At 39.3% G+C, this 27,990-nt stretch overlaps 1 protein-coding gene across 1 annotated transcript; it reads left to right on the top strand.

The window, feature by feature from the left end:
* The first annotated feature begins 1,791 nt into the window (after positions 1–1,791).
* CPO (carboxypeptidase O) lies at positions 1,792–26,733 on the top strand. The gene is made up of 9 exons (XM_053215690.1): positions 1,792–1,940; positions 12,408–12,507; positions 14,565–14,666; positions 16,169–16,273; positions 17,317–17,427; positions 18,555–18,645; positions 20,317–20,519; positions 25,386–25,470; positions 26,330–26,733. The coding sequence occupies exons 1-9, from the start codon at positions 1,873–1,875 to the stop codon at positions 26,590–26,592; spliced, it is 1,128 nt and encodes a 375-aa protein (XP_053071665.1). The 5' UTR covers positions 1,792–1,872; the 3' UTR covers positions 26,593–26,733.
* Positions 26,734–27,990: the final 1,257 nt, after the last annotated feature.

Genomic DNA, 27,990 nt, shown 5'->3' on the forward strand with positions numbered 1-27,990 from the left:
CATCTCATAAGAAGTCACCACTAGTCATTCCATTTTGTAGTCCCAAAGTCTACGAGTTGTTCTTGAGTTTCCTAATTCCCTCACACTTCATTAGTATTCCATAAGCAAGTTTGTTGAGTCTGCTTTTAAAATAAATTCCCAGTGTGGCCATGTCACATGATATCAGTGTGACTGACTAACCCGAGGCCCCATCATCTCTCCCTTGGAATTCTATGGTGTCCTCCCAGCTGGCCTCTGTGTTTCCATTCTTGCCTACTCTCTACACTGCAGCCAGGCAAATTATTTAAAATATAAAAGCAAAACCTTTTCAGTGATTTCTTGGAATAATATTCAAAGTCCGTACTATGGCTCATGGTGTCTACAAGACCTGTGCCCTTGCCTATCTCCTTGACCCCATCTTCCATCACTCTCTAAGTCCCACTTCACTCAAATACTGGCTTTCTTCCGGTTCCTCAACGGCACCAAACTTATTTCTTCCCGGGGACCCCTACACATGCTGCCCCATCACCTACCATACTTTTCCTACAACCCTTTGCATGAACCATATCGTTTAGAACTTAACTCAAAAATCATCTTAAATAAGGGGCTCAGTAGGTTAAGTATCCAACTCTAGATTTCAGCTCAGGTCATGACTTTGTGGTTCATGGGTTCAAACCCCACATTGGGCTCTGCTGACAGATCAGAGATTGCTTGGAATTCTCTCTCTCTCCTTCTCTCTCTGCTCCTCTCCTGTTCACGCTTACTCTCTCTCTCTCTGTCTCTCAAAATACATAAATAAACATTTAAAAAATATTATCTTAAATCAGGTCAGACCTCTCCATCTCAGTATGGTCTTGGCCCATGATCACTCTCTAGCTCCTTAATTTGATTCCCTTTACTTGAAATTGTACTTGAAATTGTTTGCACACGTGTTTATTGTTCTCTCCACTCTATTGTGAATTCCATAAAGCAGAGTCATGGTCTGCCTCATTCATCTTTGTATGTTTTCATCTTTGTACTAATGCCCGGTGTGTAGTTGGTATTTGTTACACTGTTGTAGAATGAATGAACGAATAAATGAATGAATACGGAGCACAGGATTTAGACTAAGTCCCCAAATGCCAAAGACTCTGTTTAAATCCTCCACTTCTCTGCACGAAAGCTTGCCTTGCTCAACTAGACTTTTAACAACAATCTTAACTTGAACTTTTACTTGTTAGTGATCACTGAGATTCAGGCATATCCTGGGTTTGTCTGGAAACATGGTGGGGTGTGTGACAGAGTCCTTTACGTGAGAGGGGTGTGTGGGAAAATCCACTTGGAAGGGATTTAAAATGTTTTCACTGCTCAGATTTAGAGAGACCTGGATTTGTTTAAGAAGCTGGTGGGGTGATTTCTCAGAACAAGAGAAGGAATTTAACCCAACGTAAAGCTTTAAGAGGGGAGTGGAAATCCTGATAATAACCACACCCACCGTACCCAGAGCAGAAGACATACAACCCATTATGCTCAGAGACCTGTGTGGAGAGAACAGCAGGAATAATCAGCTTCTAAGTAAATACAGGTGATGGGGATGCCTGGCAATGAGGACTTCACGTAGGGAAGAACTTCTTTCCGGATCTAGTGGAGCCAAGAGCTTGTGTGAATTTGGTTTTCAAGGAGAAATGAAAAATAAAATGGTAGTGTTTTCCACTACTTAAGGAAAAAAAAAGCTATTTGTGGACACGATGGAGTTAATAAAGCAACTGCTCACATAAAATTCTGCTGAGACATCCATTAACTGACTTATCTTATCTTGACTGTGAGAGCCTCTGCCTTTATGCATTCTCAGAGGTGCTTGGTCCATTAACCTGCAAGAGAAGCCCAGGATTATCTAGTTCTTTCTGCAGGAGAATGAAGCTGCTGCTTGGGACCCTTTACCTCTTGGGGATCCTGGTTCCTGAGGAGCTGGGATATGATGGGTGAGAGTGACGTGGGAAGAGGGGCTGATTTATCTTGATTTAGACCATCTAAATGGAAAGCTTTTTTCAAGATCAGTATAGCTGGATTCTCCCCTTTTCCAACCCATATGCACCTACCATGAAATAAGAATAATAAAGATTGTGGAAGTTTTGTCATTCAACGTTACTCTAATAATCTTTGAATAAATAGATAAATATCTGACAAATATTTTCCAACATGACATATGATAAATACCAAAGATATGTCATGTGTGATTGAAAAAAGGAAATATTAATGAAAATTCTGTATCCTTTATTTACAGGTTCATAATTGGTAAATAAGATTATGCTAATTATTTGAGAAAATGTTTAAAAATGTTTAAAATTTCACTAAGATATAGTTACTATTAATGTTTTTGGATAGATGGATAGATTCAGTACTATTGTCAGAATTTTTCTGTTAAATTGTATTATTGAAAATTTCCTTTGACATTCATAATTCATTTAAAACATATTGCAATCATTAATAATATCCCATCATTTGTACCCTACGGGGCATATGCTTGATTTCTACTTTGTCATTTTTACAAATAATGCCATGGTGAGCACCCAGCCACATAAAAATTTTTTGCAAGTCTTTGATTATTTTCTTAATATAAGTTAGAAGGAGAATTCCTCATTCAGAAGCTGAGGAAAATGTAAGAATCATATTGCTTATTGCCAAATTGCCCTCTAGAAAACTTGTATCGGTTTGTGTGTGAAAATATCCACTTGCCTTACTTTGCATTTTGTTGATTTCTAATAAAATTTTGTGGGTTTTGTCTTGATTATTACTCATTTTATTTGTTTATAAATTGCCTGTTCGTATCATTTGCTTATGTTTGTGTTCTTTCTCTCTTCATAATGAATCATAACTTTTTAAAACATATAATGTATATCAAATCTGTGTGTGTCGCGGGGTATAGTTTTCACATAAAGTGTGAATTTTCCTTTGTTCATGCATGGTTTATCCTGCTCATTTGGCATATCTCATCAAGCATGCATGGTTGTAGATAGTATTTTTTCCTTTTGCTTCATGGTTAAAAGAATCTTGCAATAAACCCACTCTCACAGAACAGGGAAGTTCACTCTGATTTTTGCCCCAGATGAACAGTGCAATCTCAGCTTATCTCTTAGCTTGATAGGAAGTCTTATTTCAGAGATATAGAGAGATCTAGGATCTTTCCAATGCCAAAACCTCTTTGAACAGTCCATCTCATGTTTTCCATCAGTTTACTTGGTTTCATATATATCATTTATCTTTCCACCTGAGGTTCTTCCTTCACAAATTAGAGACAAAGACTTGCATATGTCATGGGGCTTTGATTGGGAAAAAAATCAACTTGCTTAAAAATATCAAAAGCCTTAAAACTTACACGTTGTTTCAAGTAGTAGCTCTGTCTCTGAAAACTTATATTGAGAAAATAAGCTAAGCACAGAAAGAGTTTTATGCACGGAGATGTAGCTTTATTAGTAATATAAATATTGCATAAAATATTATAATATTTGGAAACAACCTAAATGTCCCATATTAGGTTATATACATGTTGATATATGATCTATGATAATGGAGTATTATTTATCCATTAGAATAATGATTAGGAAAAAATTTTAATAGAATTAGAAAAAGCATGTTTTATGCCAAAAGCAAGGTGCAGAATGGAAAAATGTAATAAAATAGCTAGAAAAAGAAAAGAAAAAGTATGTGCCAAAATGGTCATTGTTATCTTTGGATGGTGATTTTCCCCCCTTTACCTTCAACTATTCATTTTGTGAATCTTCTTCAATAAAGATGCATAAAACTTTTATTGAAAAAAATATTTTTCAAGCCCAGGTTAAATTAGGGGAATGATTTGGCTCAGGCAATGGGACTCTGATGAGATGACTTCCATCGGGTAACTCAAGTGCAGCTATGACTGCTCTTAAGGAGAACATTTTAAATCTGCTAGTCTTGGTCCTTAGTGACTGTTTGCATCTTCATTATTATTTACTAATATAAAATAATGTCCACTTTTTTTATGGCTCTTACCAACTCAAAACATCGGTTACCTGCCATTTTTGATACTCTATTCATTACATGTGATGCAATAAAGGTCCAGAAAATCTACGATTAACAAAGATTACAAGCTTTGCAATCTTTCTTTTGAGCATTTAGGGAAGTGAGCTCCTATATACTGCATACTCCCAAGACAGTGTCAGTCTGTAAAATCACTTGGGATTTAGCAATGTGACCTAAATGCTTGAAAATATTCATCCTCTTTGACCTATTAATTTTTCTCCCTGGGATGTAGCTCAAGGAAATAGTCAGAAATGAGCACAAAGATTTATGCAAAAAGTCATTAACTCCAGAATTATTTACAATAGCAAAAAAACAAAAGGAGAAATAGATTTAATATGTAGCATAGATGACAATGTTTAAATAAGTGATGCTTAGTAATATATACCTACTGTGAAATATTATGCAGTCATTAAAACTAATGTTTATAAAAAGTTTTCATTGGTTTGAGGAAATGCTTCTGGTAGATAGGCAATACAAAGGAGTAAAAACAAAATTTGATGTAGATATAATCTGCATTGTGTTTAAGAAAAAAAATGTGCACGGATAAAATACAGATAAGAAATATGCCAAAATGGCAACAGTGGACTCAGGGAGATGGGATTATTAAGGATTATTCCTTCTTTCTATTTTCTATTTTTCTCCTCTCCATACTTTCTAAATTTTCCATGGTTAAGTGTATGCTAATTTTATAAGAAGGGAAAAAAAGTTTGAAAATACATTACTGTCATGAAATATTCATGTAACTGTATCCTTACTAAGTATTGAAAATACAAAATTTGCCTCAGTGTTCATTAGATTTTTGCCTCTTTATACATTCCAGTCAAAATTCCACTAGACAATCTTTGATCCACAGTATTTATTAATAATGTACCCCAAAGGATCATTTTCTCTGTTAAACATTTCATGAATTCCTATTCAAAAAGAATACACAAAGTACAATAATCTTTTCATTTGATCGGTGAGATGAGACTGGTGATAATTTGGGGGATTAGCCAGCTTTTCTTCCCTCTCTGCATGCATTATGCATCATCCAAGAAATCGCCTAGAAACAAGGAATTGCCTTTTCTAAGTATATGGTTTAAACATTGCTTGAACTAAGTATGTGGGTTTCTGAGATTTAGGTATTGTGTTTAATCTCATGGAAAAATGATAAGCACTCTTAATATCAGATGTTTTCACTCAGATCCCATATGGTTCTTTTTTTTCTTCCTCTTTTCTTTTCTTTCTTTCTTTTTTTTTGCATATTAAATGAACTCAGTCATTCAATGTTGGGCTTAATAGGCAAGGTACTCATACATTTAGCAGACATTAGCTAGGGGAAAGACAAATGTTGGTTCTTGATGGTGTCCAGTTACCTTTAATTCCTTCCCTTCTCTATTGTGGAATTGCCAGGGAATATCAACCCAACTGAAACAGGAACTCACCAGGGACCAGCCCTGTTTTTTGTGTACTCACTTTCCTACCCTGCTGAGTAGATAACTATGATAAATACTCAACCATAAATGCTGAACTATATGAAGGATGGAACAGGGTCGCTCTTGAATAGTGACCATCTCTGTTCCAACAGTGTTGTGAAAGCCTCTCTGATGATCTCATTTCTGGGCCAGACTGGACAGGCAGGACAGCCAATGTGAGGAAAGATGAAGGGAAGGCTGAAAAGATATCCTTCTAATTTGCTTCATTTCCTCTCTCCCTCTTTCCAGGAAAAGCACTAAAATTGTTTTCTAGTGACTTTATAATGCTCGTACTTATTTTGCTCTCTTCATACTCCAAATTAGAGCTAGACAAAGTTTTAAATGGGCTAATAAATATTGTATGCTGATTCCCTAGGGTACAATAAATGCATAATTTACCTATGTAACAACATCTTCAGAATAAAACAACAACCTGGGATAATAGTATTTACCTTAAGGATTTTTGTCAGGATTAAATAAGTGTATATATATGTATCAAGTTCTTTGGACAGTGCTGGCACGTATAATTGCTTGCACAAAGTTGGTTGTTATTACTGGCTATTCTCAGGTTAAGAATTCTCCCTCCTTTGTCTCCAATACACTTAGTGTGCCATTTAACTGTTAGTCAATCGGGCACTTTCCTTTTCACACTTTATGGCTTATTATTTAATGGATGAGTATTTATGTCTATTCCCTTAAGTAGATTTTAAGGTCTGTTAAAACAAAATCGACTTTTCTTTTATTATTATCTATTACTAATTTTGCATACAGTACCAAGAGCACCCACCTCTTGGGTTGTTGAATGAATTAAGTAAATGCTTTTATCAGTGCCTAGCATATAGTGCTCAATAAAGATTAGCTGGTATCATAATATATATATATGTGTGTGTGTATATATATATATATATATCTTCTGATTATTTGATAAAGACATGAAATGTGCCCTTGAACATTTATGTGTAGATTGAATTTTTATTAATTTAAACACACCAGGGGTTGTACATATTTTCTTTACAAGATGATAATATGTTTTGTTGATCAACCTCAACATATTGCTTGCATCAGTATATATATTTTATATTAGAACTGCTCACCCTGAATGAAGCACTCTCGCTTACTAAAAAAAAAAAAAATCAAATGAATGATAAATATTAGAAACAAATCCCTGAATAACATGTTGTTTCTTAACTATTACAATTTTAATAACAGTTATTTCTTTTAATCCCCTAAAATTCATTTTCATTATTTTAACTGATTATTTAGACAATCCTATCTCATGAGATTTTCATTTGCACAGAGTGAATAAGGTAAAATTCATACTGTTATTAAATTTAGAATAATAATTCTTATTAATATTAGCTATTCTTATGAATATTAGTAACAATTAAAAATAATAAGTGTGGTTCCAAGTTGAAAGCCATGGAATTATGTTAGAGAGATTGATTTCTATTACAGTGGGTAATTGTGGTACATGGTGCTAAATGAACCAGATTGAAAAATAAAATTTAGTCAATTCAGTTACTGGAGTTCTGTAGCTATGAATGGAACTTGAGTTTTAATTAATTCTTTCAAAATATTTTGTTGCTCAGTATTGTGTGAAGACAATACCAATTAGGTGGCTAAAGTATTCTCCACACAATTTTTATTTTTAAAACGATTGCAGCTAAATAGCGTTCTGCTTTGCTTTGTTTTGAACTACTAGTGTGCCTTAACGCTGATTAAGCATTAACTAGTTGTCAGAATTATGCTCACTGTAACATGGATAAGTGTATTAATTCATTTAGTTTTCGTAAGAATCCTTTGGGAAGGTATGGTTATTCCCATTCTGCAGATAAGGAAATGAAGGCTTAGGGAAAGGGCAGATATAATACCACGAATGTTCAGAGGGGAAAAAAAAAGAGAAAATAGATAAAAGTCATTGAAACATTAACTAATTCAATCTCTGACACATCCTTGCAGTGCAAGGTCACAATCCAAAAGTTCACACCCCAGCTTCTCCAAAGGCTCCCATCCTAGTGCTCTTAATACGATAATCACTCCATACATATTTGTTGGGTGAATGAAGTATCAGTTGGTATGTGCTCATAATGAAAATATTATATACTTCTTGCTTAAATAAAGCCTTTTAGCTAGGAAACTAAAATATTTATCAAACGGTTGCATGACTTAGAGATAGGGTACTAGCTGTTCGACTTACTAGTTCTGCAACCGTTTGCAAGTTACTGAATTTCTCTTGGCCTCAGTTGTTTTATTCATAAAACATGGGTGATAACATTTCACAGGGTTGTAATGAGAATAAATTATATAACGTGCATGAATATATTCTCTTAAGTGCTGGCACAATATCTGACATAGAGGAGCGGAACTGAATAGTTTTATTAAACTGTTTATCAAAAGATGAAGAATATATAGACAATCTGAGTAGGCCTATATTTATTAAAGAAATATAATTAATAATTAATACCTGTCCAAAACAGAAAGCTCAGGCCCCAATGGGGCCTTTGATGAGTTCTACCAAACACTGAAAGAAAATTTTACCAATTCTGTACAGTCTGTATCAGAAGATGGAAACAGAAGAAATACTTCCTGACTTATTCAATGAGATCAGCATTACCCGAATACTAAAATCAGAAAAACAGCATTATGAAAAAAACACAAAACAAAACTACAGATCAATATCTCACATAAACATAGATATAAAAATCTACAACAAAATACTGGCAAGTTGAATCCAACAATATATAAAAATAATTATACATCACAGCCACCAAGTGAAATCTATCTCAAGCGTGTAGAGCTGGTTTAATGTTTGATAATCAACTAATGCAAATCCATCACACCAATAGGCAAAGAAATAAAAACTCATATGATGCAGAATCAATAGATACAGAAAAGGCATTTGACAAACACCGGCACCCATTCCTGATAAAAACTCAGTAAACTAGGAATAGAGGGGAACTTCCTTTACATCGTAAAGAGTAGCAACAAAAAAATCTACAGCTAACATCATACTTCACAGTGAAAAACTAGAAACATTCCGCTTAGATTAGAAACAAGGCAAGGATGTCCACTCTCACAGCTACTTTAGAACGTTGCACTGGAAGTTTTAGCTAATACCATCAGACAGGTAATGGAGATAAAAGGTATACAGACTGGGAAGGAAGAAAGAAAACTATGTGCACAGATGACATGATCACCCATGTAGACAATCTGAAAGAACTGACAAAAAACCCATCCTGGAATTAAGAAGCAATTAAGCAAGGTTGTAAGGCACAAGGTTGATGTACAAAAGTCAATTGCTTTTGTATATAACAGCAATGAATAAGAGAGATTTGAAAATAAAAGCATATTATCATTTATATTATCACCTCCCAAAATAAGATACTTAGGTATAAGCCTAAAAAAATATGCACAAGATCTATATCAGAAAAGCTATAAAACTCTAGTGGAAGGTATCAAAGAAGAACCAAATAAATGGGGAGATGTTCCCTATTAATAGATAGGAAGGCTCACTATTGTCAATTCTTCCCAAGTTGATCTATAGATTCAATGAAATCTCAATAAGAATCCCGGAAGGTCATTTTGTGGATATTGGCCAACTGATTCTAGAGTTTATATGGAGGGACAAATGACTCAGAATAGCCAACGCAATATTGAAGAAAAACAAAGTTGCAGGACTGAAACTACCTGACTTCAAGACTTATGATAAAGTTACAGTGATGAAAACAGTGTGGTATCGATGAAAAGAAGAGACAAATAGATCACTGGAACAGAATAGAAAGCCTGGAAATAGACCCACGTAAATATAATTAATTGATCTTTGACAAAAGAACAAAGATAACACAATAGAGCAAAATACTCTTTTCAACAGATGGTACTGGAACAAGTGGGTGTCTACATGCCAAACAACAAAAAGTGAATCTAGACATAGACCTTACACCCTTCATAAAAATGAACTCAAATTGGATTAACAGACCTAAATGTAGAATGCAAAACCATAAAACTTCTAGAAGATAATGCAAGACTTTAAATACAACACCAAAAGCACAATTAATGAAAGAAATAATTGATAGCTTGGATTTCATTAAAATTAAAAAACTCTACTCTGCAAAAGACAATGTCAGGAGAATGAGAAGACAAGCCATAAACTGGGGGAAAATATTTGCAAAACATGCGTCTGATAAAGGACTGTTATTTAAAAATACACTAAGAACTCTTAAAACATTAATAAGAAAATTAAAAACCTAAGTTAAAAATGTGCCAAAGACCAGAACATATACCTCACCAAAGAAGATCTACTGATGGCAAGTGAGGGTACAAAAAGATGCTCAACATCATGTTATTGGGGAACCGCAAGTGAAAACAATGAGACACCACTACATACTTAGAATGGGCGAAATCCTGAACAGTGACAACACCGAATGTTGGTGAAGAAGGTAGAGCAACAGGAACTCTCAGAGATTGCTGGTGGAAACACAGGATGGTATAGCCACTTTGGAAGACAATTTGGTAATTTCTTACAGAACTAAACATACTCTTAACCATATGACCCAGTAATCATGTGTCTTGGGATTTACCCACATGAATTGGCAATTATGTCCACACAAAGCCCTGCACACAGATGTTTGTGATATTTTTGTTCATGATTGCCAGTTAAGCAATTAAGATGTCCTTTGGTAGGTGAATGGATAAATGAACCGTGGTAATTCCAGACAATGAAATGTGAGACAACTCTAAAAAGAAATGAGCTATCAAGCCACGAACAGACATGGTGGTAAGTTAAATGCATGTTACTAAGCGAAAGAAGTCGGTCTGAAAGGCTACACCCTGTGTAATTCCAGTTCTGTGACATTCTGGAAAGGGCAAAACAATGAAGACAGTAAAAATATCAATGTTTGTCAGTGGTTGGGGGATGGGGGACAGGGATTAACAGAGCACAGAGGATTTTTAGGACAGTAAGACTCTATGATACTACAATGGTGGATACAGTTCATCATACATTTGTTTAAATCCATAGAATGTATAACACCAAGGGTAAACCCTAATGTAAACTATGGACTTTGAAAAAATAAAGATGTGTCTGTTGATGTTGGTTCATTGAATATAACAAATGTTCCACTGTGATGTGGGTTACTGATATGTGTGGGGGGGGGGCTGGTGGTGGATATATATGTGTGTGTGTGTGTGTGTGTGTGTGTATATATATATATGCACACATTATATATGTATCTATATAATGGAGTATTATAAATATACAATACTGTTGGAGGATTTTTTTTTACCACAATACCCGGGATTTGTTGTCTTGCCACTTTAAAGAATGAAGAGGTGGACACAAAATGAGCAGCAGGCAAAAGTTTATCAGAGTATAAGATTAGAAAGGAAGAATAGCAGGAAAGCTCTCTTTACAGAGAAGGGACATTCACAAGTGAATGCCCCAGGACTATAGGCAAGGGTCCTTGTTTTATAAGGTTCTGGTCAGCCCTCCCCCTCCCCTTCACTTCTCCCTTGTTCCTTCTCATGTTCTACCCTTGTTGGCTAGGTGCTGAGTTCTCCGTCCCTGATTGGCTAGTTTCCATTGTATGAGGGGTGTTTCTGGCGGAACCTAGGTCTTTTGTCAAATTCCTGAGGGAAATCAGAGGTGGGGGGGGGGGAACTGTTACATTCTTAAGAGGAGCCTTAAGCCTTGAGGGGGTTTGCTGTGGTCAGATACTCCCAGCATTGTTGCAAAATATGTGCCCCCCCCACCGTGAACTCAGATCCTAATCCTTTCCTCTCTGCCTATTTTAGCCTATCTTCTCCTATTATAATACATATGTTGAATAGTCCTCAGCCGTAAAAAAGAATGAGATCTTACTGTGTGCAACAACCTGGATGAACCTAGAGGGCATAATGCTAAATGAAATAAGTCAGACAGAGAAAGACAAATACCACGTGATTTCACTCATATGTAGAATTTAAGAAACAAATCAAACGAACAAAGAAAAAAAGAGACGAACAGAAAAACCAAACTATTAAATTCAAAGAACAAACTGATGGCTGCCAGAGGGGAGGTGAATGGGGATACGGGTGAAATAGGTAAAGGGATTACGAGTGCACTTATCATGATAGGTACTGAGAAATGTATAGAATTGTTGAATCACCATATTGTATAACAGAAACTAATGTAACACTGTATGTTAATCATACTTCAAAAACATTTTAAAAATAGTTTAAAGAATACTGCAGGCTCTTCAATCAGGCTGTTAGTTATCGTCAATCCCAACACTTTCCCTGTGATTCAATTTCTTCATCTCTGAAATGGGGATACTATGAGTACCTATCCCAGAGTGGTCAAGAGAAGTGAAGGAGATTTAAATTGCTTGAGTGTCTCCCTGGGTGACTCAGTCTGTTAAGCGCCCGACTTTGGCTCAGGTCATGATCTCACGGTTCGTGAGTTCGAACCCCGTGTCGGGCTCTGTGCTGACAGCTCAGAACCTGGAGCCTGCTTCGGATTCTGTGTCTCTCCTCTCTCTCTGCCCCACCCCTGCTGCCGTCTCTCTCTCTCTCTCTCAGAAATAAAATAAACATTAAAAAAATAAAAAAAATTGCTTGAGTGTCTCATGATAAGTTTCAGTTCAATAAATCATAGCTGTTACTTCTTTTACAAATTTAAAAGTATGTTAGTCTACAACATCTCACTGAATTATCTCAGCTTCCTTGCAAGATTGGAGTGGCTGTCCTCCCCTCACTCAACTGATGAAGAAACTACAGTTTGGAGAGACTCAATTGTTGCCCAAGGTCTCACAGTCAGTAAGTCACAGCGAGAAGACGCTAACATTGAATTTCTCTCCTCCAAATCCTGTTCACATCGCTTCTGACCACCTTTTTATCAGCTTTTCACTGTTCAGGACATCCGAGTTTCTTCCCTGCTTTCAGTCTGGCTTTCTTCTGCAGATTCCTAGCACAACACAGACGAGAGGTTGTGGAAGAGACAGTGAGCCAGAGGAGAGGCCTGGACACCTATTCCTATACCAGATATCACCCCATGGAGGAGGTGAGCAAGGACACAGGGGAATTTTTTTTAAAGAAATATTTGTATTGCTACTAAGATGTTGTTGTTTTTGAAACTGGATACAGGAAAGAATTAGCTACTCTATAGACATATTTGTGACTTTATGCCAAGCTTTTTTCAAAGTATAAGTTTTCTAGAAATAGAATCTCTGGGTTAAAGGATAAGCACATCTAAATTTTTATATAAATGCCCAAGCGGCTTTCCAAATAGGCTTTATCATTAATTCTCTCCACATTTGGGGGGGTCTATTAATAATTTCCAGAATTTTTTTTCAAAGAGTGCAGGAACAAATTTACACATTCTTCTGTAACAATCACCCTCAAGCAGTAAAGATTCTAAAAATTTGAAGAAGGCACAGTAAGGCCCCTGGAAAGATTATGTTCTGGTATCAGGAAAGGTCACACCTGCCTTGGCCACTTGCTCTGTGACCTTGACCGAAACATTTAACCTCCTTGATCCTCAGTTTCCTCGTCTGCGAAACAGGAAATCAGTACCTATCTTGCAGCTTTTCTGTGAGAGTGAATGGAATACACTGCACTACATCTGATTAAACGATGAAGGGGGGCGCCTGGGTGGCTCAGTCGGTTAAGCGTCTGACTTCAGCTCAAGTCATGATCTCAGAGTTCATGGGTTCGAGCCCCACATCGGGCTGTGTGCGGACAGCTCAGAGCCTAGAGTCTGCTTCGGATCCTGTGTCTCTCTCTCTCTGTCCCTCCCCCACTCACACTGTCTCTCTCTTTCTCAAAAATAAATAAACATTAAAAAAATTAAACAATAAAGACATAATTGCTGCTGCTGTGCTGTTATTTGTAGCCCTCCCACAGCTTAAGACACCTTCATCTGACTCAATGCCATCAAGAAGCATGCACAATACCCACGTGATAAGCTGTTGTTCTCTTCAGTTAACAGAACTGAGTTGAAAAAACCCCACTGACCTATTACTAGTGTTATAATAACGAATTTTATCTACAGATATTCCATGTATCTCAATCGAGATACAAATTCTTTGAATAGAATATTTGTTATCCCAAAGTAATTATTGCTATTTACCATAACTCTTATGGAAGAGATGTTTCAACTATACAGATATTGAGTGTGGGACTGTCCCACACTCAATAGGATAATGGCTATCCTAATATATTTTATGTTTACGAATTCCCTTATTCCATTCACCATTATAGAATCCCATAGTACTGACATACAGGTGAAGGTATAAGACCCTGCTTTTCCAAGCATGATATAAGACTTTTAATTAAATCAACATCCATTCAGGTCTCCTCACATGAATCAAAATGATTGATTTGGGATTGACTGAGGAACTTCTATTGGCATGTTCTGTAAAGGGAATATCCAGCTCCTCTCTAATCTTGGATCCATGGGCATTAGCAAAGGATATTGCTGGGATCCAAAAAGATCCCCCAAAAGCCTGCCTGAAACTTCTGGCATGATTGGGTACCACATGGAAGCCTAGAGGTGTGTGACCATTTGAAGGACGTGTTATTGTATGATGTTTCTTTAAAATTTTTTTTAATGTTTATTCGTCTTTGAGAGAGAGAGAAAGACAGAGTATGAGTGGGTGAGGGGCAGAGAGAGGGAGACACAGAATCTGAAGCAGGCTCCAGGTTCTGAGCTGACAGCACAGAGCCCAACACAGAGCTCAAACCCATGAACTGTGAGATCACGACCTGAGCCGAAGTCAGTTGCTTAACTGGCTGAGCCACCCCACCCAGTTGCCCCAGTATGATGTTCTGATATTCCCTGTTATCAGTGGATTATTGAAACTATGAATTCTCAATAATTTATTTGTAAAGTTCAATAAGGTGTTCTAAGATTGGGTGGCAGAGTAGATCCTTAAAGAAAATGGGAGGCAGTCAGTGGTAGTTTATTGGTTGAGTCTTGTAGTTTGTTTAGCACACAGTCGTTGTAATGTAGAACAAATAGTCCAGAGTTCAGTTTCTTAATGAGAGAAGCAGTTATCTTAATTAGAGGCAAGCAAACGATTTTCTTATTGATATCCGCAGTCCTTCCTGACTGTTCAGATCTATCAGTGGATGATCCAGATAAGTGAGAAGTACGCAGAAGTCGTGACACAGCATTTCTTGGGAATGACCTATGAGACCCGGCCCATGTATTATTTGAAGGTGAGTGAGAAGGCTGAGAATTACCTTAATTCCTTGGTTCACTGCCCTATTACCACTTATTGTAGACATATTAATTTACAAAGCACATTCCCAAATTTGAGAGTTATATATAACTACAAAAAAATAAGTTGTATTGGCTCTGAAATAGAATTTACTCAGGAATCGAGTGAATGATTGGTTCTTTCACTACCTACCTGATTTTCAATAGGCCATCAAACTCTGAGCTAAGTCAGCCAAAAAAGATGTGTAAATATCCTCTGCCTGGGGCATATTTTAAAGAATAAGGAAGCAATAAAAAGAAACTAATCACCAAATACACACACTCATAAAAGGGGTAATTACAAAAGAGAGTTAAGATAAAAGGTGGATGAGGAAATATGCTGGCAGTTTTGAAAATGGGTGAGGTTAGAGGAAAAGGTTCCTTGAATATGATGAATCCAGTCTTGTATTTATCTCAATTTGTAAATTTCTCATTGATAAAGAGGGAGAGTCTTGATCAACCTCTTCCAAAGGCTTTCAATGACTAGAGTCTAGGCCATTTACATTCAAAACAGATATGACTGTTACAAACTTGGGAGTGTTCACAACCTCTTTTCCATCAAAGGGAATCCACACTTGCCAGGTTAATCCCCACTCACCCCACCCCTCTGAAAGAGGAGGGGATCTTTCTTACTGGAGTAAGGCTGAACTATGTTCAAGAATGGCACAGGGAGAAAGGAAAGAAGATTTGGTTGACTGGGATTGGAAGAGTCTCTAAGGAATAGGGGAAGTTAATGAATTTAGTAGATATTGCAGGAGGTTATGTATTTGGATCCATTCACAGTTTCAAGAAGTTAAAAAAATTTTTTAAAGTATTTATTTTTGAGACAGAGAGAGACAGAGCATGAATGGGGGAGGGTCAGAGAGAGAGGGAGACACAGAATCTGAAGCAGGCTCCAAGCTGTCAGCACAGAGTCCGACACGGGGCTCGAACTCACTGACCATGAGATCATGACCTGAGCCGAAGTCAGGTGCTTAACCGACTGAGCCACCCAGGCACCCCAACAGTTCCAAGAAGTTTAAATGAAGACCCAGATTCATTTTTAACTACTTGAACCTTACCTCTTGTAGGTACTTTACCACTCTGAGTGAATCCTATGTGGTAAGCCTTTATAAGGTTTATAAAGACTTGGTCTCCTGGTTTATAACTTGGGGGTTTCTGCCTTTATTTATAATTAGGAAATAGGGGTGAAGGGAAGGCCAGGCTTTGGGTGGGGGACATGGGGAGTCAGAATATGGTCCTAAGAATAGCAGCCAAGGTACCTAGCAGGAGAGCAAGGGCAGCCATGGAAAGGGTCATATTGGTAAATGTCTCTGCCATCATCCCTGCCTCGTGCTTGGAACCACAGAGTTGAGGACGAAAGGGACCTGTGGGGGAATAAACAAACCCTGATAAGCCACTTTGCACAGTGGCTTGTGATTATAAGCAATTGTTTGGTAACAGAGCATGAATGTCCCTCCAGATCAGCCAACCATCCAATAATCCCAAGAAGATCATTTGGATGGACTGTGGAATTCATGCCAGGGAATGGATTGCCCCAGCTTTTTGCCAATGGTTTGTGAAAGAAGTAAGTGTCTTTAGCTTCCTTTTCGGTCCTTTTCTATTTTTATGCTTATTTATTTTTGAGAGGGGGGAGGGGCAGAGAGAGAGGGAGACACAGAATCCAAAGCAGGCTCCAGGCTCTGAGTTGTCATCACAGAGCCAGACACAGGTCTTAAACTCACAAACTATGAGATCATGACCTGAGCTGAAGTTGGCCGCTCAAATGACTGAACTACCCAGGCGTCCCTCTTTAGTTTTCTTATAATGGTTAACCACCCAACAAAATACCTGTCACAACAGCTATTTAGAAAGCATGCTTCTTTCACATGTAGGCATGAATTACTCCTTCACCCCGAGGAACATGGAATGTATAAGTAGCTTTACTGAAAACTGGGTTAGGTATTCTGATCTCTTTTTAGTGGATCCCAAATAATTTTTACTGGAAGGTTAACATACCTAAATGTATATGACAATACACCTTGGAAGTCAGAGATGAGTAAAGCCTGGTGCTGTCTTTTTCAAATAATTTTGGGCAGTTTTTCTAACACTAGGATCCCTACTTTTTCACCAGCAGAAGGAGCATGGAGTGGCTTCTTCAGCGGGTCTGTTGTATGGATGGAGAGATTTAGCATGTGGAAAATACCTTGCTCAGTGAATTGTTACCTATTAGCTGGACCCTATAAGTCTTGAGAAACCAACAGAGAGATACCTACAAAGAGTAGTTCTCAAAGTGTGGTTCCTAGATCAACAGCATCAACATAACTGGGAACTTGTTAGAAATGCAAATTCTTACCACATTAGACCTAGGGAATTAGGGGTAGGGGATGGAAATGAGGGAAGAGAGCCTGGATGTGTATATTTTAACAAGCCCTCCAGGTGATTCTGATGCACCATGAAGCTTGAGAACCACTACCGTAACAAACAGGGCAACTGAGGCAGGCTGGAGGGTAGAAGGGTAGAAGTTCCATATGCAAATCACCTCTTGTAATTAAGTTGAAATTGTTAGAAAATGGAAAGAAAGTATCTCTTCCCAGGAGCATTCCAAGTGTTTCTCTCTTAAATTTTCAGATTCTACAAAACTATAAAGATGACTCAAGGATAAAAAAGTTGCTTAGAAACCTGGACTTTTATGTGCTTCCCGTTCTGAACATAGATGGTTATATCTACACTTGGACAACTGTGAGTATGTCGAGTCTGGTTCTGGAATGAGTTCACGAACTAGATCTTGACTCAGGTTCGTTTTTCTGACCTTAGTCATTGGAGCGACCAACATGTTTTGTGGCCATGGAAAGAAAGAAACCCCATTTGGAATAAAAATCAACTCAATAATGTTAAGCCAACAATCTACATCAGGTTTAGGATTGAGAGAGCTGAGGTCTTTTTACAGTTGAAATCCAACACATATTTTTATGTTTGTTTGTTTTTAACGTATCCCCAGTTTTCCAGCCAGAGTTAACGTTTCTCCAACTCCAACTCCACCTCCTTAAAGTTTGGGGATTGCTTGCCAGATTGGTGTAAGACTCATATGCTGCCTAGTATCCACCTAGTTTTGAAGCATGAGGGGCACAAATGATATATAAACTCTAACCCAACTTTCATTTTTCATTGTGATCATTCACGCAGGGAACCAATATCTTGTAAGGTTTTTAGTTAGTAGAAAGCTTCCTCTTTAAAATCTCACTAAAGCATATCACTCCACAAATAAGATACTCTGTTTCTAAAGAGTATCCATTCGTCCCTCTCTCCCTTTGCTCCTCCAAAAGCTGTTCCTGGGACCCCTTTCTCTGCAATAGGCTTTCGGCGTGGGTGTGAATCAAATTCTTTCCTCTGAGCTTGTCTGGAGAAACTTGTCTTTATCTTCATCTCTGCTCATCAGTCTTTTGCTTCCAGAAATGTGCAGGGACCATCACTGATACACCTGGAACAGCCCTTTTCCATCTGCCAAGCTATTTACCTTTCATCCTGTATCACTCGGACATAAAAAATGACTCTCTGAAGCTATCCCTGGTTACGCAGATCATGTCCACCAGGCACTGCTCATCTGCTCATGAGGAAAAGGCCATACTCCCTCCAATTTGATGGTTTACATGTAGGTACGCTTGGATTGTACACATGTTTCTGTTATTGGGGGTTGCTGGCCCCTCTGTGAGACTAAAAATTACATGCACAAGCTTCATTATGTTAAAGGCAAGTTTTTCCAGACAATCCTAGAGAATATTTTTATGTTTGAGAGCCACCCAATCATTACCAACACTGTGATTTATGAGACCTTAGAACAGCAGCATTTCTGTGTTCCTCTGTTACAGGATCGGCTTTGGAGGAAATCCCGTTCATCACACAATAATGGCACATGTTTTGGGACAGATCTCAATCGAAATTTCAATGTATCGTGGTGCAGTAAGTACATGTTTAGTAGATGACCTGCTGAACAAAAAACAGAGAGGAGAAGCTAGGACCGAGGTGAACTACTAGAGATATAATTTACAAAAGTAGACAGCTAATTTTGCACAACTCTCTGGACTTCTTGACCAGTGTTTTTGTTCTAAGGAATGACATCTATATAGTAAGAACCAGCAACACTCAAATGCAGGACTCTCATCAAGTGGGATGGGGTAAACAAGGGCAAAGAAAACCTAGATCAAAGTGAATATGTTTGAAATCTATCACCTTATTTTTACTTACTTTTTAAAACTTCAATTCTTTTTTTTTAAGTTTATTTATTTTGAGAGAGGGAAAGAGAGAGAGAGAGAAAGGGGGAGAGAGAGAGAGAGAGAGAGAGAGAGAGAGAGAGAGAGAGAATCCCAAATAGGCTACACACTATTAACATGGAGCCCAATGCTGGGTTTTTCTCATGAACCATGGGATCATGACCTGAGCTGAAATCAAGAGTTGGACACTTAGCCAACTGAGCCACCCAGGTGCCCCACACCTTATTTTTAAATATACGAATTATCATAAAGAAAAGAAAAGTCAGAGAATTATCCGTGCAGATTATTTTTATAGCAGGGAGGCAGAAGTAAATAAGGCAAACATTTCTTTCCTAAAGCATTTTCATGTTTCTGAATCTCAACATGCCCAAGGAATCCGAAGCAAATAAAGAGGTAAAACAATAGTTCAGTCTGGTTAAAAACCAGATGATAAGGGTTAAAATTCAGACTTGACAGCTGTATGGTGTTGGAAAAATTGCTTCATCTTTCTCTGCTTTAGTTTTCTCTTATTTAACATGTGGCCTGGGGGGGCGCCCGGTGGCTCCATTGGTTAAGCATCCAACTCTTGATTTCGGCTCAGGTCATGGTCTCATGGCTCCTGAGATGCAAAACCCCCAAGTTGAGCTCTGCACTGACAGCGTGGAGCCTGCTCAAGATTCTCTCCTTCTCTCTCTCTGCCCCTCCCCTCCTCTCTCTCTCTCAAAATATATTAATTAATTAAACTAAACTAAGCTAAACTAAGCTAAATTAAGCTAAACTAAGCTAAAATAAAATAAAATAAAATAAAATAAAATAAATAATAAAGTGTGGCCCATAGTCATACCATCCAATCGGTAGATTGTTGTGGAGATTTGATCAGTTTCCACAGAGGAGGAGCCAACCACAGTGCCCAGTGCATGCAAGGTGTGCGGCTGATGGTCCTTATACTATCAGTGAGAACAGGCTACTACGTCCTTGCAAAATAACTCTCATGATATGGAAGCCAGAAAGTCAGTGAAAGAGACTTAGGCCAATAAGGCTATGGCAGAGCCTGACCTAGGAACCCACGAACTGGTTCCCGAACGTCTGTTTCAGGGCCCCGCACAGATTTAAGTAGAAGGAATGCCATTTCATTTTGCATGGCCCTCCGCAGCCCATGGAAGCGTGGAGTTTGTCTCTAAGTCTGAACGCCAGCCCTCCCGCCTTTCTGAGTTCCTCCTTGAGTGACCATCCTCGTTCGCGAATTTGACCGGAACTAACTTCGACAAGCCAGGAAAAACCCTGATTCCACCCACGGGTTGCCCTGAGCAAGGGTGACTCCTTGTCCTCAGTTCTCAACTGGCATCATGTTGACCTTCCCGTGGTGTCCCGTATATTCCAGGCATCGGCGCATCTAGAAACTGCCAAGATATAACGTTCTGCGGGACAGGACCGGTATCGGAACCGGAGACAAAAGCTGTCTCCAGCTTTATAGAGAGCAAGAAGGACAACATCGTGTGCTTCCTGACCATGCACTCTTTTGGGCAGCTCATTCTCACTCCTTATGGCTACACTAAAAATAAGTCCAGTAACCACGAGGAGCTGGTAAGCCCATAGCAGCAGAGTCTTAACAAAAGCCTCCATGGGACCCCTGCCTTCCTTTCCTCGGTTTCCATTTTCGAGATTTTGGCTCCGGCCCCGCCTTTGTTCTCCCCGCTCTTCCTTATTTTCTTTCGTCTGCTTTTTACACCTTGCCAGACGCCTGCTGGGAAGGCTTCAGGTTAAATGCTGCTTTACCTACATTAATTAACTACCTGTTTCACAAAGTGTCAAGTTGGGAGACATCTTAGGTATTCGTCTATAATATAAATGAGACGATTATGTTAATAATCTGCAGGAATGTGCTTTCATTTCTGTAAATTCTCTTGAAGCTCCGTTCAGCAATTATAGCTTTTGAACCGTGCTTTAAAGAACTTGCCAGCTGTTAGTGGAATATGGCATATCTAAAATAACATGGCTAAATAATATCTGCTCTCTTCTCTGCTAAACACAATGCTTTATTTTCTTCTAAGCTCTGCTTCTAGTATTTGCCTAGGAATGTCTGTAAGGGGGAGCGCCCGCGAGGCCCACGCCGGGCAGGGAAACTGCACTTTGTCTCACCCGGCTCTTCTGAAGCTGTGTTTACCCGAGCACCGGGCGAAAGTGCTGAAAAGGACAGGTGTCTTTGCCCTTTCAGGAACCCGAGGACAAAAGACACAAAGTAAAGGGAGAGGACATTTAGAATTGTTGGAACGCTTGGTATCTTTTGTAAAGCATTATTTTTTTTTCGATTTTTAATTATGACAAAATTGGAATGACCTAAAATTCGCCATTTTTAAGTGGGCAGTTGGGGAGTGTTAAGTGTATTCGCATTATTGTGCAACTAATCTCGAGAAAACTCTTTTGTCGTGCATAATTGGCACTCGCTACCCATTAAAAACAGCTCCCAGTCGACCACCATTCTGCCTTCACTTTCTAGGAGCTTGACCGCTCTAGATAACCTCCTACAAGCAGGATCGTGTGATATCTGTCTTTTTGTGACGGGCTCATTTCCTGTAGCATAATGCCCTCAAGGGTCATCCATGTTGTGTCATATGTCAGAATCCCCTTCCTTTTTAAGGCTTAGTATTCCATCATGTGTACGTATCACATTTTCTTTATACATCAGTGCATATTTGAATTGCTTCCACCTTTGGGCTATTGCAGACGATGCCTCTATGAACATAGGTATACAAAGATATTCTTTTGAGATCCCACTTTCAATTTTGGGGGTATACCACCAGACATGGAATCGATGAATCATCAGATGAATCGATGAATCATTTTTAATTTTATGAGGAACATACTGTTTTCCATAGGGACTGCACCATTTTCTATTCCGGCCAACAGTGTGCAAGGGTTCCGATTGCCCCACATGCTCATCAACACTTGTTATTGCGATCACAGAGGCCTCGGGACCCAGACAGTGGTTGGTAGAGTCCGGACTGGAACTCATGTCTTCAGACTCCAGAGGCTACATTCATTTAGTCACTTCATACTGCCTCTCTGCTCTCAAACAGCTTGCAACTTCTAGGAACTCCTATCAACTTAGATGCCCAGACCACTGTGTCCTAGTTCTTCCTATCCCTGAGCTCTAGAGATCTCATTTCTTCAGCAAAGGAAACTGTAGAAACAGGGCTTTCAGCTGAGATGCCCAGAACCCTTTTTATATCCCAGTTTCTGTGGCATTTGTTGTAGATGTCTACTTTCTGCCCAAAGGGATCTGTGACAAACACAAAACACAAATGAACCACCAAAGACAGGCCGTTATAGATCTTTGATGGGACACGCCTTCCACCAGCAAAATAAAAAAGCAGCCTGTACCCCCGGTATAATTTTAGGGAACGTTGTTCCTTTTGTGGCTCAGGAAACCAGATACTAGGTGACCATTTTGCAAGGTTTGTATGCAGAGGTGAGAGGTTCTTGTGCTGTTGGCTCTCTGGTTAGAGCCCTCTGGCCACAGGCTAGAAGAGGCAAGAGGGCAGGAGAGACGTGTCACACAGATATCACCATTACTGGACGGTAACTCCAAGGTGGGAATTACCGAGAACACTTTAGGACGACAGGCAGAAACTGGGACATTGAATTGAGAAAGGTTGCTTCAATTCTGTATCTCTTATAGTCTCAGGAGCTGAAGAGTTAGCATAAACAATCATCTCTACAAAAGACAGTGTGAAATTTTTGCCACCTTGTGTCAACCTTGTTGAAGCTAGCTAGCAGTGGTTTGGGGTTAAGAACCTAAGGGTAAGCTTTGATAGAGTGCACAGAGGCACGGAATCAAGCCAACTGTTTAAGGAGATTTCCAGTTTGGGTACTATTTACAACTACCAGAGACTAGCAATTAATCTCCATATATTTACAAAACCAGAAATTTGTAGAAATCATGATAAATATTACACTGCATGATAGACAACTTGGCAATCACTAAGTAGGGGAAACATAACTATATATAGGCCTGTTCTAAATGGCTCTGGAAATTAGAATAGCTGTAAAAATTCTAATGTTTTAAATGCGGACATTCTTTCATTTGAACCCTTTCCTTCTCAACTTCTAGATTCCATCCCAAGCTCCATCCCCCCACACACATGCCAGGGCCTTCATCAACCTTTTTTTTGTGTGTCTGCCTGGGCGTAGACGACTATAGGAAATTCTCTGGGCCCAGTGAAGGAGTTATGAAGGAGGCTTGAGGTCTTTAGAAATGTAAACTATGTGCTACTGGCAAAGGGATTTTTATTATTTTGACTGAAGTTCCTGTAGGCTGAGAAGAAGGCAGCAGAGAAATTGGCTCTGTATGGCCTTGGGGTATAGTGTCAAAAGAAGAGGGAAGAATAATCAGGAGGTCCACCCCTAAAGATAGAAGTCAGAATCTTCGCATTTTATTTTATCTTCTTGGAAAGGACCAAGTCTATAAGCTAGGGCCACCATTGTATACTTCTCCTATATGTTATTCTATGTTATTCTTCCTACTCCTATCGACTTCCCCGTTAGAATTGCTAATGGAATCATTGAAAAAAAAAAAAATCAGAAGTTCACAGCCAGGATTTGAGGGAAAGGAATTACGTAGGATAAAATAAGTAATGGCTGGCAATCAGAAGAGGGAAATCATCATCTGGGGTGAACTGCAGAAGAAAAAAAAAATCCAAGTGCCATTTGGAAGGAAAATGTAGCCTGGAACTGGTCCATATAATCCAAATACAAGTAAAGGCCCACACGGACCAGTTAGCATGTAGTTTCACTCAAAGAAATGCAGAGACATGTAGGAATGACAAATAATTAAAAGCAATTTGTGTCTCTACCGGACTTTGAAAGAACTTCGAAAGGAAGTGTAGTTGGTAAAGCACAGAAATTGTTTCCGCTGGCTGTTCATTTCACTTACGGATAGCAACTACCCTGATCCTTTCTCTTCACCTTTCATTTTTATTTCCTTAGCAGAATTTCTCTCCCCAGAAATCCCCTCTCTGACTTTCTTCTCCTTCTTATCATTTTCTCTTCCTCTACAAACAACTCTTATACCCCTTTGCAGTGTTAATGATGAAAACCAGCTTTATTTCTTGTGTGTCTTTAGCCCTTACTACCCATCATGTCAATGCTGGACAACGTGAGACCAGGAACGAAGCCAGACGTAGAATCTCTTTTCAGGAAGAGAGAGAGAAGGTGAATGGCCCAAGATGGGATTCTCAGTATTGAGTAAAGAGGCGAAAATCTTAAATACATATGTTCAGTTGAATGTTTTTTCTTCTATTTTCACCACACACAGAAAGTCCCAAATGCCCTAAGGATGCTGCTCTCAACTGCTGCATGTGACCCACCACGACTTACTACCTTTCTTACTCTTCCTTTTGAATTTCATTGTGCCTATCCCGACTCTACCCAAGCGCCACTCTGTCATACCTTAGGATTCAGCTGGACAACACAGAACCAGGAAGGAAAAGACAAGATTTAAAGTTAGACTCATCCCTAGTCAGAAGTCAGGGGAACTGATGCATCTGCAAGAGCCGTCAGGCTGCCCTAAGAGGTAAAGAAAGCCAAGCTAGATCCCAGTCTAGGCACGGAGTGGTAGGGGATTTGGGTGGTGTTTGTGTAGAATCTAAGGGGAAACATTAGGGAGTCAGGGGTGGAGGATACTTAGAGAAGACTGTTGAAAGGGTACGTGAGGAGATTTATCAGAAGGCTACTAAACATAGCCAATGCACTTGATCTCTCAGTATTGGTGGCTCTGATCTCAGAAAAGGGTCTGCAGAGAGCAAGGCTGAAACATTAGAAATCATCCGCTTCTGACGGATTTCCCGTATAGTCAGGTAACATGGTGGTAAGTGTGAGGAAGGGTGTTGCTTCCAGCTCTGAAATTCTATAAGCCTACAATCTCAAATATGAAACTGAGAAGCTTGGGCTTCATTCAATGGGCTGCTAAGCATAGGGCTTTTGAGCAAGATCATGATCATAGTTCTACTCTATACAAGTTCACCTGGAAGCTAGAGGAGATCGGTTAGGATAAGGATTGGTAAAAGGAAGGGAAACTTACTAGAAGATGACAATAGTCCATTTCAGAGGTAATGAGACTGAAATAGGGTGATGGCACTGGAGATGCAACTTGGTAACCATTTGAAAGAAGGAGAGTCAAAGGTGAGGGCAAGATTTTACATGTGTTTGCAGGAGCATGGGGCATCAGAACTATGGAAACCAGAATAGCTTTATTAGTGGTGGAATGATGAAATTGGGTGTGAATGTTTTGAGTTGGAAGTACCAGCAGGCTACCTAGGTATAGAGGTCCAATAGGAAGTTAGGAAGATGGTCTGGAACTCTGGAAAAGGATTTGGACAAAATATGAAACCCTCTGGATTGTTGGATTTATTTTTAACACCAGATATCTGTCTCTGCATTTCCCACCTACAGATCCAAGTTGGACAGAAGGCAGCAAATGCATTGAAAGAAAAGCATGGAACCAATTATAGAGTTGGATCGAGTGCAGATATTTTATGTAAGTAGCTTTTTTTTCCCTCCTCTTCAATAGTATCTAAGGAACAAAAGAAACCAGTGGACTTTGGGGAGTGGGATGGGCAGAAGGACGGAAGAGCTCCAGAGGTCAACAGGAAGTTGTACAAATCAAAATGACTGAGGATAAAAGGGAATCTGTACCAATCTAGAATTATGCTCTCTAGGGATAAGGTGTGAGCTAAAAGAAAAAAAAAATTAATACACTGGCGCATACCAGAACTCCCTCTGGCTTCAGTTAAAAAGAGCTGGCAAGTGAGAAGGTACAGGAGTTAACAGGAAGGACATTTTCCAGTGACCCTTGGTCAGTTGATTCAGTTCTCAGAGGACCTATCAGGCTGAGAAAGCAAAGCAGGTGGGGCTCGGAGAAAAGATCTAAGACAATAAAAAATTTCGTTAAAAGGACAATGCACTGCTTTTCCCCATCCTCAGCCACCACATCTCCCACCCACCTGAGGACCACCTGGATGCTATTTGCATAATATTTTCCCTGTTGCTCATTTTGCTTCAGTTCCTTTATATGTCAGCTCACTTGCCATGTAATGCTGGGTTTTCCTAGTTTCTGATTCAGCTGAGAAGCTTAACTAGTCCTCTGCTATGTGCCGGGCATGATGCGAGGTACTCTGGGAGACGGGCGAGAGGGAACAGAGAAGTTAGACACGACGTAATTCCTGCCCTACGGGGGCTTCGTTTCAACGAGAGGGAGAAGACAACTACCCATGAATCCTTACTATGAAAAAGTCTACTCCTTTTCCTGCACTGAGCCTTTCCTCCCTGAAATGGCCATGGAGACGTGTCCTTTCCCAGTATAACTTCTACCTCTGCCTTCATGCTTTTGTTTGTAGATGCCACATCCGGGTCTTCAAGAGACTGGGCTCGGGACATCGGGATCCCCTTCTCATACACGTTTGAGCTGCGGGACAATGGTACATACGGATTTGTTCTGCCAGAAGCTCAGATTCAGGCCACCTGCGAGGAGAGCATGGCAGCTATACTCTCGGTCCTGGATGACGTCTCTGAGAAATACTGGGGCGCGGACAGTGCTGGAAAGGCAGCATCTTCCGCCGTGGTGCTGGGCCTGCTATTCTCCTTCATGGCTCTTCTCTGAGCGCATGCTCCCCACGCCGGCTCAGCCCCAGTGACGAGAACGTGGTTGCAGCGAAGGTGCTTGGCTATCGTTAAGGAGGAATCAAATAATTTAACCAAAGATACTTCCCATTTCAATAAAGACGAATCACGTTTGCATTTTCATGTGTGTTTTGCTGGTGATCAATTTTTATTACTTTAAAAGAGTATTAGTTGTTGCTGTAATACTGCTACGATCAGACCAAAGTTCAGTGGCTCATGAATCTATCGGTTAGCTAGGAAGGTCTGCTGATCCTGGCCACGCTCACTTACGCATCTGCGGTCAGTTTCAGGGCCTGGAGATTTTTTTTTTTTTTCTCATCGAAATATTTTGAGAAATTTGCTTGTGTTTTTGAACCAGGTTCACACTTAATTTTGCATCATCGAATGACTAGCGGCACTCAGAAGATGTTACGTAATCCCTCTATGTAGCTGTTGCTGCCTTAATTTATTCAATATTTTATTTGTTTGTTTACTTGAAAAATTTTTTTGAGAATCTGCTATGTACATTTTGCTAAGCTCTGGGCTTACAGTGGTTAATAAGATAGACATGGTCCCCGTCCTCTGGGAATTTCTATTTCAGTGGGTGAGATTGGGGATGGTAGCCGTAAATAATTGGAATGGACACCCTGTTGCATACAAGGCAAATCTCAGCTCAGGGGAGCCGTAATGATTAAGAACACAAATAAACAAACTGAATATTGTAGCTTGTGACAGATACTATGAGAGAAATAAAGAGTAAGTAGAGAGGTAAGCAAGGGCCGGATCGTACATACATGGGAATACAGGCATTTAATTGTACTATCTTGTCTATTAAACTGTAAGTGCTCTTAAGGTAGTGTCTATGACTGTCATTTCCTATGTATCTCTATGTGACACCTTGAAATGGTGCTAAGCACTTGTCAGGCTTTGAACAAATGTTGTGGCTGTAACCAGCCGACAGAGCATCCTTGGGTGTTCAGTCACCCATTTCCAAATTTCCTTGTTGGTCACAGTCACAATATACTTCTTGGTCGTAACCCTTTTACTGCCTTTCTTTGCCCTCTTTCTTTCTTCCTGTGTTGCCAGTGTGCGGCTAATGAGGGTCAGAAAGAAAAAAAAATGTCAGGGGCAATAGGGCTTAATGAATCAGAGAGCAGCTATTTACATGAAAATGCCAACTCCACAATTGTGGCATTGTCAGGAGAAAACGGTAGGGTGTCCTCAGTAGTCAACCTAAGAGGGAAGAAACCTACTGTGACCACCAGTGCCATATTCAAGAAGAAAGCCAAGGAGCTGTGCCTCGGGACACAGGTTATCAGCCTTAATCTAGCCTGTGTTTTACTTTCTATGGTTGTCTTTTAACAATTTGAGCCTCCAAGTCTATAGAAACTCTGACCTA

Source organism: Acinonyx jubatus, chromosome C1 (genome assembly GCF_027475565.1).
Source record: "Acinonyx jubatus isolate Ajub_Pintada_27869175 chromosome C1, VMU_Ajub_asm_v1.0, whole genome shotgun sequence".
Classification (NCBI taxonomy): Eukaryota; Metazoa; Chordata; class Mammalia; order Carnivora; family Felidae; genus Acinonyx; species Acinonyx jubatus.

What these genes read in the sequence shown, in the direction of transcription:
- CPO (XM_053215690.1), top strand. Translation starts at nt 1,873, where the DNA reads ATGAAGCTGCTGCTTGGGACCCTTTACCTCTTGGGGATCCTGGTTCCT. An exon ending in ATATCTACACTTGGACAACT is followed by an intron (nt 17,428 to 18,554) that starts GTGAGTATGTCG and finishes CCTCTGTTACAG; the next exon opens with GATCGGCTTTGGAGGAAATC. An exon ending in ATCGAGTGCAGATATTTTAT is followed by an intron (nt 25,471 to 26,329) that starts GTAAGTAGCTTT and finishes TTTTGTTTGTAG; the next exon opens with ATGCCACATCCGGGTCTTCA.